Source organism: Balaenoptera ricei, chromosome 11 (assembly GCF_028023285.1).
Source record: "Balaenoptera ricei isolate mBalRic1 chromosome 11, mBalRic1.hap2, whole genome shotgun sequence".
Classification (NCBI taxonomy): domain Eukaryota; kingdom Metazoa; phylum Chordata; class Mammalia; order Artiodactyla; family Balaenopteridae; genus Balaenoptera; species Balaenoptera ricei.
Genome location: NC_082649.1, coordinates 75,521,222 through 75,533,987, shown reverse-complemented (window position 1 = coordinate 75,533,987; position 12,766 = coordinate 75,521,222). Strand labels below are relative to the sequence as shown.

Here is a 12,766-nt window from a genome sequence, read left to right as displayed (position 1 = left end):
TATCCAAGACATATTCAATTTCCAAGTTCTGTTGTTATATTCCTTTGTTAGGATTATGAGCAATATGAATTCTTAAACACTTTCCATTAATGACAAGTTATCCTGGTTTAAATTTCTTAAAAAGTTCTAAGTGACTTTCTTGAAGATATTGGATTTAAAAAATAATGTTTAATAGGTTAAAAATGGTCAAATATTGGCAATTTCTTATGGTTAAGGTCCACATTTGCAGTCTGGCATCCAGACATGGCCTTTGTGATCTTTGGAACAGAAATACTAGAAAATTCAGGACTTCCTTGGTGGCACAGTGGTTAAGACTCTGCGCTCCCAATGCAGGGGGTCAGGTTCAATCCCTGGTCAGGGAACTAGATCCCACATGCATGCCGCAACTAAGAGTTCACATGCCACAACTGAGGAGCCAGTGAGCCACAACTAAGGAGCCCGCCTGCTGCAACTAAGACCAGGCACAACCAAATAAATAAATAAATGAATAAAATAAATATTAAAAAAAAAATACTAGAAAATCTGTCACATGTGACAGTGAAGATCTTTAGGGGATCTACAAGCACCTAAGTCAATGAGAACCTATTAATATGGGTAAACTGAGGAAGATGGGAGACGGCCACAGACAATGCTCATTGAAAGCTGACCACTGAGGAGGTCAGACTGCCTGCCAGACCCAAAGGCATCCACAGAGCATCAGGGGAAACAGCTTCGTGGGACACGCATGCTTCTACACATACCTGTGGGACACCCAGCCAGTCATCTGCCTGCTGCATGGCTTCTCGTGCATTATCCACAGGCTTTCGTGGATCCCAGGATTCCCAGTCTGGGCACAGACCTGTTAACATCACACAAAAGATGCTGTTAGTATTAACAGACTGAAGAGGTTAAAGGAAACCAGGTGCCTAAACTAAACTCACTCAGTCTCTTGAGAGAACAGTTTCTTCGAAAACTCTTAGTGAACTGTATGCTTTATGGGCCAAAAGTATCACAGATATGAGTGGGCCAAAAGTATCACAGATATGAGTATGCCAAGGTAGAAACTATTCTGCCTGAGCTGAGACTTCTTCTTCCGGCTGTTATCTTCTTGCATTCAGATAGGAATTTATCCATTCCTTAAGGGTGTGGTGTAAATAAATGAACAAACAAAGCCTGTAAAACCACTTGGGCCTGGTACCTTTTTGCAGGAGAGATTTTTTGGACACATCACACTCACACTTCTGTGCTCTGGTCACCAAATGTGTGGGGTTGACATCAGCTGTGTGTCCTATGATTTAACTTAATTCTGACAGTATCTACCTGGAAACAGCATCAGAACCCACAGGCTAAGGGCTCAGTCCCACAAGACTCCCCCAACTCCAACTTCAGAGCCCAATCACAAGTCCAGGTTTGTCACCTGGGCTTCTGACCAACCAGCTACTAATCAGAGGTTCCTACAACCCCCTCCTCAGGTTGGACTGTTTCCTAGAGTGGCTCACAGATCTCAGGAAAACAGTTTACTTACTGGGTCACTGGTTTATTATAAAAGGATTTTACTAAATGGAAGAGATGCATAGGGCAAGGTGTGAGAAGGGGCAAGGAGCTTCCATGTCCTTTCAGGCACACCACCCCCCCCCAGGACCACCACATGTTCACCAACTGGAAGCTCCCCAAACCCCGTAGCTCAGGGATTTTTATGGAGGCTTCATTACACAGGCTGGACTGATTAAATCACCTGCCATTAGTGGTTAACTCAACCTCTATCCCCTTTCCCCTTCCGGGAGGTCAGGGGACAGGGGAGAAAGTTCCAACCCTCTAATCACTGATTGGTTCCCCCGACGTCCAGGCCCCATCCTTTGGGGCATTCCAAAAGTCACCTCATTAACAAACTCAGGCATGGCTGAACGACACCACTACCACAGCTCTTTTCGCTTAGTAAATTCCAAGGGTTTTAGGAGCTCTGTGCCAGGAAAGGGGACAAAGACCAAACACATATTTCGTATTATAAGTTACAATATCACAATCCCAATCCTGGATGTATCTAAAAGACTGAACTAGCATCCTGTGTACTTACAACATTCATTTGCTCAAAGGCCTAAACCTAGATTTATCTCAAAAACCTTTGTAACCACAAGAAGTATAGGGCTGGAGTAAAAATCCCCAGGTTTAAACTGGAAAGAGGCACCCTAAAATGTGTCTTTGCATGGAAGCAAGAAAGAGGGCACTGGGAAATGAACTAATGCTGAGCTTTGAGTTACTTCTGGATGACACCAGCTTACAGGCTCTCAAGGAAGACTGGGGCCTAGGGCCAGCCCTCCTTCCCTATCCAGTTGACACCAGCTAGTTGAGAGTGTTGAGAACCACTAGCTTACTTAATATCAATGTGCTCAGCATATACAGAGCAATCAGTAAATGGAAAATATGATTATTAGGGCAGATTTTTTATTAAAAACAATTTTGGAGGTGCACATAAACACAGGCTCTGGTTTTTCTGCTGAGAGTGTATCAGCAAACTCTACCCATCAATCTAAACCCTCCAGTGAGGATAATTACTACCTTGGTGTACATTCAACCACTCAGAAAAGAGGAGCCCATCAAGGGTGGAAAAGGCTCCAACTGGATCCTGACCAAGCACTATTTCACAGCAATGCAGAAAGAAAAGGGCGGAGAAAGCCATATATAGTCAACCCAGTGGTTGACAAAGATGGGTACTTTCCACTCAATAAAAGTTTTTAGATTTTCATGCCAAACCACCTAATAGGGCACATGCTGAAGCCAATGGGAAACTAGGCACCAACTGTGGAAAGAGGGGGAAGAAGCAGGACTTGGGGTCTGGAAGTCAAACTCAAGTCCTGCTCCGAGCATGAAGGCCTTCGTTCAGAATTTGGGTAAATAATTCAATGCTCAAACAAGTCTATGGATGGACCTAGAAGACCTGCCATCAGAAAGGCAAACGGAGGCATTTTCAGTTCCTTTAGTTATCTTACAATGGGCTAAAAACCAAGAGAAATACACCAATCACAGCAAACCTAGCTTTCCCACCAAAAACCAAGAGGTTTAGGGGTCCACATCCCCCACCCCTCCGGAAGGGATGGCTCAGGCAGCCACGGGCACTTACCTGGAGCACAGCTGTCTACCAGGGCTCCAAGGGCTTTGCCATCTTGCCAGTTCTGGTTAAAGTTGGTGATGGGCAAGTAGGGGATCTTGTTCTGAATCCACCCCAGCAGCCTCTGCTTTGGCGTCTGCTTCTTGGCGTCGTCGTCCCCTTCATCCTCCCACACAGGCATGGAGATGGAGTAGTGGAGGATCAGCGTCCACACCAGGCCCAAGATGAGCTTCAGGTTCCCATCCACGATGGCTTTGCTGTCTGAGCAGAGACACAGGCCTGGTCAAGCCTCTGGGTTGCACAGGTGTGAATCACACTCTTTGTAAGAAAGTAAATAGAGTCCTCAACTGTTTGTTAGAGAACCACACTGAGCTATATGAGAGTGAAGGGATGCAATGCTGGCATTTGCTTCAAAATACTTAAGGATGCGAAGAGATGAAATAAGATTCCAAAACGTTGTTAACCAGTGTCATTGGATTATAAGTCCATGAAAACGCATTATTCCACTGTCTCTATTTTTACATGCGTTTGAAATTTTCCATAATAAAAAGAATTTTTTTTTTAATTTCAAGAAATCGTTTCAGAAATATAGACAATAACAAGAGGTGGCTGCATTCCAGAGATAACCACCTGTTAACCTGGCAGTATACTGTCTACCAGGTTGTGTGCACACATATGTGTAAGTGTTTGCTGCCGGAATTTACATTATATTATAAATTATAGTATATTATACAATAATATAATTTGTATTATACTATATGATCAGTCTTGAAATTTTTCTTTTCACTAATCACTATGTCCTAGATATCTTTTCCCTATAAAAAGTTGTTTCTGTTTACACCCCCATCTACATGTTTAAGAGGTCATTTTCTCTCAGATCTCACAAATACTGGGTGTTATCAATCATTTTCATCTCACTTCTCTGACAAGTTAGTCATTCATAAAAGAAGACTGTTAGTTAGCTTAACTAACAGTTAAGCTAATCTAATTGGGCAAAGTGTTGCCAGGAGGATAAGTGACTGGCCAAAGGCATGGCCCCTTTTCTAGTCGTCCCCCAGCTTAACAGGACATGCCCTGCCACTGGCCAGCCCCTTCTGGAACTCTCACTGCCACTGGTTTCTACTTCCCACTCCCCTTGGCTTCCCTGTGGCTCTCTGTCCTGTTTCCAACCTCCATCTACACCCATCAAAATTCAAACATTATCTCCAAGATATCTGTCTTTCTGTCTGTCTCTCCATTTCCTACACGCTTTCCCCACCAAACAACCTTTGTTACAAGCCCCCCATTCTGCCAGGACCCCAAGGTGAAAATGTCAGAATCATCTTAGACTCCTCCTCCAAAGCCCTGGCACAGTTCCCACAATTCTCTCCCTACCTCTTGGCAAATCCTTTTCTACACTCTCCCCCAAAATATGTGGCCCTTCCTCCCCTCTCTGCTTCCTCAACAGCCATGAAGCTCCATCATTGTTCACATAACCCGAGAACCATCCTTCTAGTCAGGTACCCCTGCGCTTCCCAATTCACCAATGGTCCCTGCCACCCAGAGTTAAACTCTTTAGACATGTAGCGCCTTGAGAGACCTACACAACCTCCACCTGGCCTGCTTTTCCACCCTTGTCACTGCCACCCACCACACTCCACATTCCAGACTCCCCACTCCCGGAGCACATCTTGCTATGAACCCCCTGGACTTCTCCACCTCTTCTGTATTCCCTATGATGACAAGGCCCTTCACCCCATCTTCCTGCAGGACAAACCCCACATCATCATTCAAGGGCCAGATCTAACAGATGGCGTCCTTCACTCCCACCAGCCTCTGTGTAACCACACCGGGGTCCTCTCATGAAAACAACCATTCATTCCTCAGCCTCCCCCCGCCCCCCCGACACACACTCCAGGGCTGCGAGCTCCTGCTGGGGAGTAACTGAGCCTTCTTCATCCTGCAGCTCCCCACGCCCTGTCCCTCCCTCCCACCCACCCACCGCAAGCCACCTGAATGTTGGTTAAACACACGTCAAACTGCACTTAATGAAACCCAGCTACAACCACATGAAAAATAAACTCACATGCCATTAAGGAGTAAATGGCATGCCATTCAATACTGAAAGGGTGGGGCTTTTTTTTTTTAAATCAACCTGTTTACTGTTATGTCCTCTTATAAGAAAAAAAAACCCTCCTAAAAGCCCACACCCAAACCCACAGAAATCAAAGGTAATTTCACAGTTGCAGGTCAGTCATAACAAAACTTGATCACGTAAAACTGGACAGCGTAAAGATTATCATGAACTGGCCGGTCAGACACACTAAATTCGAGCAATCCTCATTCAAAGTTAAGGCGCCCAGTGATTTTCTACATAATGAACTGTATAACTAACTTGTAAGCAGGACTGTCTGCATAACTCACAGGGCCCAGTGACAAATGAAAATACAGGATTCCTTGTCCAAAAAGTATTAAGAATTTCAAGACGGCAACAGCAGAGCATTAAACCAAGCACAGAGAACCCCCCTGAGCACAGGGCTCTGTATAGCTGCCCAGGTCGTGCAACCATGAAGCCAGCACTGCTTCTGAGGTCCTGTGGTCAAAGCAGTAGTGATGTACACGAAACACTGAACCCCTGCACAGAATACAGGTATCCAAGGAATTCATTCTGCTAGACCAGCTGACAGTCCTTGACGGTGCCTGAAATTTTAGGATTAGATGTCCTGTTACGAGTGTGTCTTTAAAGTGCTATTGATTACTGAGTTACTACCTACCGCTGGTTAAAAAAATTCCACGTCAAACCATTTTCCATGCCAGTTTCCTTTTTTCAGCCTAAGGGGAGAAGAGCAGTCTTCAGAAGGGTATGGGGAGATGGGGGGAGAAGCAGAGCATGTGCATGCTTATTGCTAATCCGGGTAAGGGGTGGACCTGGCCACGTCTGGTCTTGCACCAGGCAGAATCTGAACAGGTCAGAGTCTCATCCAGCCACAGGCATCAGTCTGCAAAGCTCAAACTTCCCTGAGTTATGTTTTAAATGCTTTTCGAAGGGAAGCTTGCAGATTTCGTCCATAAATCAAAACGTGAAACCAGTTTGCTCTATTTTTACCCAGCTTACACATGTTGGTTTAAAGGAATGAGACATGAATCTTTTTCAAAAAGATTTGGGGGAAATATGACCCAGTAAATGTCTGAGCCAAATTTATGAAACATACAATGCCCAGAACTTCTGTTTCCAATGAATTCAAGGTGGGTGTCCAAACGGGAAAGCCCCCATTAAGGTCTCATTGGGATAAATGATACTTTCATTCTGCTATTCTAAGAAGCTGTCCTCATTCCAAAAGTGATTTTGACAGGTGAAAGTTCAAATGCTTCACCAAGCTCTTGGAACAATAAAAAGATGGCGACTTGCCCAAAAGGCCTCCCCATTCCCACCCATATGAAGTAGGAGGCTCCCCGAGCCTTGAAAGTGAAATGCTACACAGCATCACAATGTCCATGTGTAACCATCACAGCAGACTACAGAATTTGCAGCCGTGAGCATGCTCTGTGATGTTTATGTCGAGTGTAAACATGGAGCAGAGACGGAAGGAGGAAAAGGCCAGGTCAGCTGGAAGCCTCTCGGCAGGATTCCACCTCCTGAGTTACTGAGAGCCTCTTTCAGGAATAAAATAAGCCAACGCCCACCATGCCTGCCCGACCTCCTAGAATCTGCTTAGATTGTCAGTGGGCTGGAATCTGGCCACAAGCTTCTCCTCCCCAAATTCAACCAATCACAGTCCCCATGTAACTGGTCCTGGCTCCAGACAACACTGGCCCTCAAACCACACACACCTTCTGGAACTACTTAAAATTAGCCCAAGTTGCATACAAGTGAGGGCAATGGCTTTCCGCCCCCCCCTCCGCCCCCGCCAATAGCTAGAAAGTTAATTCAAGCTATTACAAATTCTAGGATGGGGTGTTTTCACATCATTTCAGCACATGAGTTTCCCAGTCCTGTTAAGCAGCATTCTGGAATGGGTACAAGTATGGGGGTGGAAACCAGCTGCTTCTGGGCAATCTTCAGCAGCATCTTAGAAACATCTCCTTTGTGGACAAGTTTCCCGCCAGGTAAGAGAGATGGTGATCTTTTACCTCTCCCTACTTTTACCAGGAGGGCTGGACCCACGCAACCATCGGCGCTCCTACTCCGTTCACGGGGTCAACCTTCTCTCCTGGCTGTTGCCAGGGTGTCAGGGGTTGGGGGCCTGGGAGAAGAAGCCTGGGGGGACACCATCCCTCATTTTTGCTCTCCTGGCTAAGGACAGCAGGTCATACTGCAGCTGGCTGCTGGGTCAGAAGCAGCCAACATGTGGCTGCAGGAATCCAGGAGAGGTAGGAGTTTCAGGAAAACTTCCAGTGTGCTTGGGGACAAGCCAGCAAGGCCATACTCTGCACTATGACTTGGCCGCCTGGGGGACAGGCTGCCACACACTCTGCTCCCTGTCCCCTCTCTGTTACCCTCTGAGAGGCAGTGTGGCAGACTGGTCGCAAGAACGGACTCTGAAACCGGCAGCTCAACTAGGTGTGCCGCTTTACAATCTGCTCATCCTCACTGAGCCTCATTTCTCCTTGTTTACCAAATGGGAATATTCACAGTCATCTCCTTCACAGGGCTGCTGTAAGCAGTAGGTGGGCTAGGAAATCCTAATAGCCAAGCACACTGCCTGGCACACAGCAGGTGCTTAATTACCCCCTTCCCTCCCTTTCTCATTCACCTAATATCTGAGTACCTGCCATGTGCCACTCTTTCCTAGAACCAGAAGCCCAGAAGCTTTATTCCCAGTTTGTACGCAAGCAGGAAACAAAAGGTGAGAAAGTACCTTGTGAATTAATGGGAGGATAAAATGTTCAATATGTCACTTCTCTGAATCAAGCAATTCATTCCAGAGGTTAGGCCTGAGACCCCCAGAGAGGAACAAAGAACTGCCCAGGAGCAAAACTACTGATAATTTATCAGGACCCTCCTGAAAGAGAATATGGTACAAAGAGCAGCCCACATGAGCCAAGGGTCTGGCCCTCCTTGACTTCCAAGCTTCACCTTGCCCCAGGCTCATCCTTGATCCCTGGCCTCAGCCCACTTGGCCCAGAACTCTCCCCAGCTGGCTAATGCCTCTTCTACATCCAACTCTGCAAAACTAGAACAGGTCCCCTATTAAGTGCCCCTTCGAGGCTGTGTACCCTCCTTCTTTCAGTGTAACTACAGCTGTGCTTAAATAATCACCTATCGGGAATTCCCCGGTGGCCCAGTGGTTAGGACTCGGCGCTTTCACTGCCGTAGCCTGGGTTCAGTCCCCAGTCCGGGAACTAAGATCCCGCAAGCCTAGTGGCACGGCCAGAAAAAAAACTTTAAATAATCACCTGTCATGTCTGCCTCCTCTGCTCAAGGTGTCAGCTGCGCAAAGGCAGAAACGGACCATTGAGCTTCCCCCTGATCCCACAGCCTGGACACCTGGCTGTTTGGTGGGCAGGCTAGCACAGGCACACGTCCCTGCCTGCTGAGCTCCAGTGCTCTATGAGGGGCGGTGCTGCCTGTGTAGAGTGTATGCAAAAAGTACACGCACAGCCCTTTCCGACAGGGTTTAAGCTGCTCCAGACTGTGGTCACCTCCGCACCCCCAGCAGGCAACACAGCACATGGCACAGAGGGCAGGCGGGAGAGGTGAGGTCATTAAGGTGCAGGCTCTGCAGGTATGGGCTCCGCGCCACCACACTGGTTGTAGGACCCTGGCCAAGCCATCCAGCCCCTGGGTGCCTATAAGTCGAGGATAATGTTGGAACACGAGCACAGGGCTGCTGGGAAGACTAAGTACGATAACACATCTCCAGCACTCAGACCCCCACTCAGTCAGTTTTTGTTAAATGCTGGTATTGTTACTATCATTCTTACCACCAGTGACTTCAACATGCTTTAGTCAACATTGAGACAACAAGACAAAGGCAGAAGGTAAAACGAAAGCTTAGCAGTGACAGGTGGTGACCTGCAAGTTTACGCTGGGGCTTCCCGTCAGCATCGATTGTTTGCAGCGTCCCGTGCAGAGCTGCCCCAAGGTAACCCCGCACTGCAGCGCTCACATCACCTGGCCCAGCACCACGCGGCAGCCCGGTGCTCACTGACATCCCAGGTCAGCTTGGCAGTTTCCCTCCGTCCTGCCTCCTTTCCCAAGCTGAACAAACTATGGCTGAACTGTCAGCCAAGAGGGCAGGCACCCTGAACTGAAAGGAGACAGTTTACCACTTTCCTCAGTTTCTCAGTCAAAACCAAGCCCAGGGACTTCCCTGGTGGCGCAGTGGTTAAGAATCCACCTGCCAATGCAGGGGACACAGGATTGAGCCCTGGTCCGGGAAGATCCCACATGCCACAGAGCAGCTAAGCCCGTGTACCACAACTACGGAGCCTGCATGCCACAACTACTGAAGCCCACGTGCCTAGAGCCCGTGCTCTGTAATAAGAGAAGCCACTGCAATGAGAAGCCCGCGCACCGCAACGAAGGGTAGCCCCTGCTCACAGCAGCTAGAGAAAGCCCGTGTGCAACAATGAAGACCCACCACAGCCAAAAATAAATAAATAAATAAATTTTATTTAAACAAAAAACCGAAAACCAAGCCCAGGGGCTTCCCTGGTGGCGCAGTGGTTGAGAATCCGCCTACCAATGAGGGGGACACGGATTCGAGCCCTGGTCCGGGAAGATCCCACATGCCACGGAGCAACTAAGCCCGTGCGCCACAACTACTGAGACTGCGCTCTAGAGCCCACAAGTCACAACTACTGAGCCCGCGTGCCGCAACTACTGAAGCCCGCATGCCTAGAGCCCGTGCTCCACAACGAGAGAAGCCACTGCAATGAGAAGCCAGTGCACTGCAACAAAGAGTAGCCCCCGCTCGCCGCAACTAGAGAAAGCCCACGCGCAGCAACAAAGACCCAACAGAGCCAAAAATAAATAAATAAAATAAATAAGTTTATTAAAAAAAAAAAAAACAAGCCCAGATGTCACTTGTTCCCGAGGTCATGCAGAAGACCATCTCAGTCGGCTGCCCAGAACGGAACTCACATTTCTGGGGGTGCAACAGTCCTTGCATCCGCACAGCAGAGGATGAACTGTGCACTTTGACCCCTTGGCAGGATGAAGGGGGCCAGGCTGACTTCTCCACACATACCCCTGCCCCTACCCCTCCGGCTCAGGGCTTCTCTCCAGGGCCTGGAACCAACAAAGGGCTAAAGAGGACAAGACAGACTTTTCTAACCAGGTGACTCACACCTCTAATGACTAAAGGATACCATGGTAAAGTCTACTCTCTAGCCACTAAAACCCCACCTCCCCTTCTCCCAGGCATGTGGCTTCCTGCAAGATGGCCCCGCAGTCTCCCCAGTTCGGTGGTGCGGTTGCCTCACCAGTGGATAGCAGAAGGAAGTGTGCCACCACGTGGCCTTGGGCAGTGGGTGGGCCTCCTCTGAGCACTCTCCCCACAACAGCCAGCCAGAGTGCCTGGCACTGCAGTCACTGAGCTGTGATCGGTCCTAAAAGAGGCCAGGCAAGGTGATGGAAGGAACCTGGGTCCCAGAATAGGGCGCCCCGCCAACCTGAAGCCTGAAAAAAGCCACTGTATTTTTCTAAAAATCTCTTCATTACGCCAGTTTAACCATAATAAGAGGATGTTCTGGGCCTTGAAGACCTTAAGTCACATGGGCCTATTCTTATTTCTATCAGTAAGATAAAATACAGACCACAATAAAATAAGGGTGGATCGGGGCACTGAGGTCAGCTGGATTTCCGATTCTTGTCTTTGCTCATGAACTACTCAAGGATGACAAAAAAACTGTCTGAATTGACAAATTTTACATATTGCTATGTCAGGGTTCAGTTAAGAGAGTTCATTTGGAAGGCCTTTTCATGTTAGTAATTTTTCAAGAGTTGATACAATAGACCAAGGGTGGCAAGTGGTGTTGGCACATGAGGTGAAACTCTTTCACTGGGTTGAGAAAGATTCTGAGGCCCTATCTGGTTTCAGCGAGGAAGACTGCTGAAATGGATTACCAATGCCTGCCATAAACAAGGCAGGGGGAATAGAGAGGCTCAGATTACTGTGCAGATTAGCAATGCCTGCCCTGGGCACAGCTTGAGGAATGGTGGCTGAGATTTCTTTGCAAGAGAATGGAGTAAGCATTCCCAAATCCCTGATTTGAGATTTCGTTTATAGGTCCATAACACGTTCCTTATGCATAACCTCAGACTTCAAATTTTCTGCTTTGCCACCTATTCCTTCTGTTCTCTCTCATTTGCCTGACTTTTGCCAAGAATAATTAGAACAAATTATTTCATAAATATATTATTTTTATTTTGGTACAGAGTTTTTGGTGGACTTTCAGACCATAGATACTGTGATGATGCCCTGTTTCGTAATTTATCCCAAACACCTATTTCTGGTTAAGAGGTATCCTTTATTTAAAAGTTGCATTTACGGGAATTCCCTGGCAATCCAGTGGTTAAGACTCCACGCTTCCACTGTGTGTGGTGGGGGAGGGCCGGGGTGGGGGGCGGAGCCAAGTTCGATCCCTGGTTGGGGAACTAAGATCCCACAAGCTTCACAGTGTGGCCAAAAAAAAAAAAAAAAAAGTTGCATTTGCATCACCCAGTAGGCTTTCTTTTCAATGCCACTTTTGAAAAGTTACCACTTTTGAGAATTCCTTTATATCCAGCAACGAAGTCTGCTGAACTAAATGAGACAGGTATAGTAAAGGGCCTAGGAGATAGTCTCTTCCCACTTACTATTAGTGGGAAATCCTTGAAAAGTAAGAAAAAGGAATCTAACCTTGTTAGATAGGTTAAAGAAAGAAGGAAAAAAGAGGGACTTCGCTGGTGGCACAGTGGTTGAGAATCCGCCTGCCAATGCAGGGGACATGGGTTCTACCCCTGGTCCGGGAAGATCCCACGTGCTGTGGAGCAACTAAGCCCGTGCACCACAACTACTGAGTCTGTGCTCTATCTAGATCCCGCGAGCCACAACTACTGAGCCTGTGCGCCTAGAGCCTGCGCTCCGCAACAAAGAGAAGCCACCGCAACGAGAAGCCCGCGCACTGCAATGAAGAGTAGCCTCCGCTCGCCGCAACTAGAGAAAGCCCACACGCAGCAACGAAGACCCAGCGCAGCAACGAAGACCCAGCGCAGCCAAAAAGTAATTAATTAGTTAATTAATTAATTAATAGAAGGAAAAAAGAAAGGTGTACCAAAATGTATCTAAACTAGGTTTTTTGACCCCAAAGCTGCAGGTCCCTGCACTAACTGGTTGCATTGCTGCCTCACGGTTCTCCTGGGCTACCAGCAGGCCAAGGGCCCCAGGGATTCCGGAGCTTGACCTGTGAGTCAAGGAGCCCAGAGTCCAGCCACTGGGAGGCGCGGGTAAACCCCAGCATGAGCTCCCGAGGCCTCAGCATGGAGGCGTCTGTCCCTCACTCACAGCTTCCAGCCACAACGCTCTGAGAACATGTCCAGCTGAAATAATAAACGCTGGCTGTGAATGGAGGGCCTCGTCACCTTTTAACTCCAGCTCGGTCTGTCCTGTGGCGAGGCCACCCCACCTGAAACACAGCTCACTGTCCGTGCTGTGCACACATGCACAGCCCACTGGGAAGCCCACAAGGAAAGGAGCAAGGGCAGGAGGAACCACG

The 12,766-nt window shown here is 47.9% G+C and overlaps 2 protein-coding genes across 5 annotated transcripts in view; both read right to left on the bottom strand.

Annotated features, from left to right (window-relative positions):
• SLMAP (sarcolemma associated protein) overlaps nt 1–12,766 on the bottom strand; it is a 312,286-nt gene that overhangs the window by 48,342 nt on the left and 251,178 nt on the right. The gene's annotated exons all lie outside the window — the stretch shown is intronic.
• The window catches only part of FLNB (filamin B), a 136,967-nt gene that overhangs the window by 77,528 nt on the left and 46,673 nt on the right, over nt 1–12,766 (bottom strand). For all 4 annotated transcript variants that reach the window (XM_059939979.1, XM_059939980.1, XM_059939981.1 and 1 more), the window contains exons 2-3: nt 3,098–3,346; nt 741–838 (exon numbers count right to left, since the gene is read on the bottom strand). In XM_059939979.1, the coding sequence (XP_059795962.1) occupies nt 741–838; nt 3,098–3,346 (347 nt within the window). The remainder of the gene's footprint in view (nt 1–740; nt 839–3,097; nt 3,347–12,766) is intronic.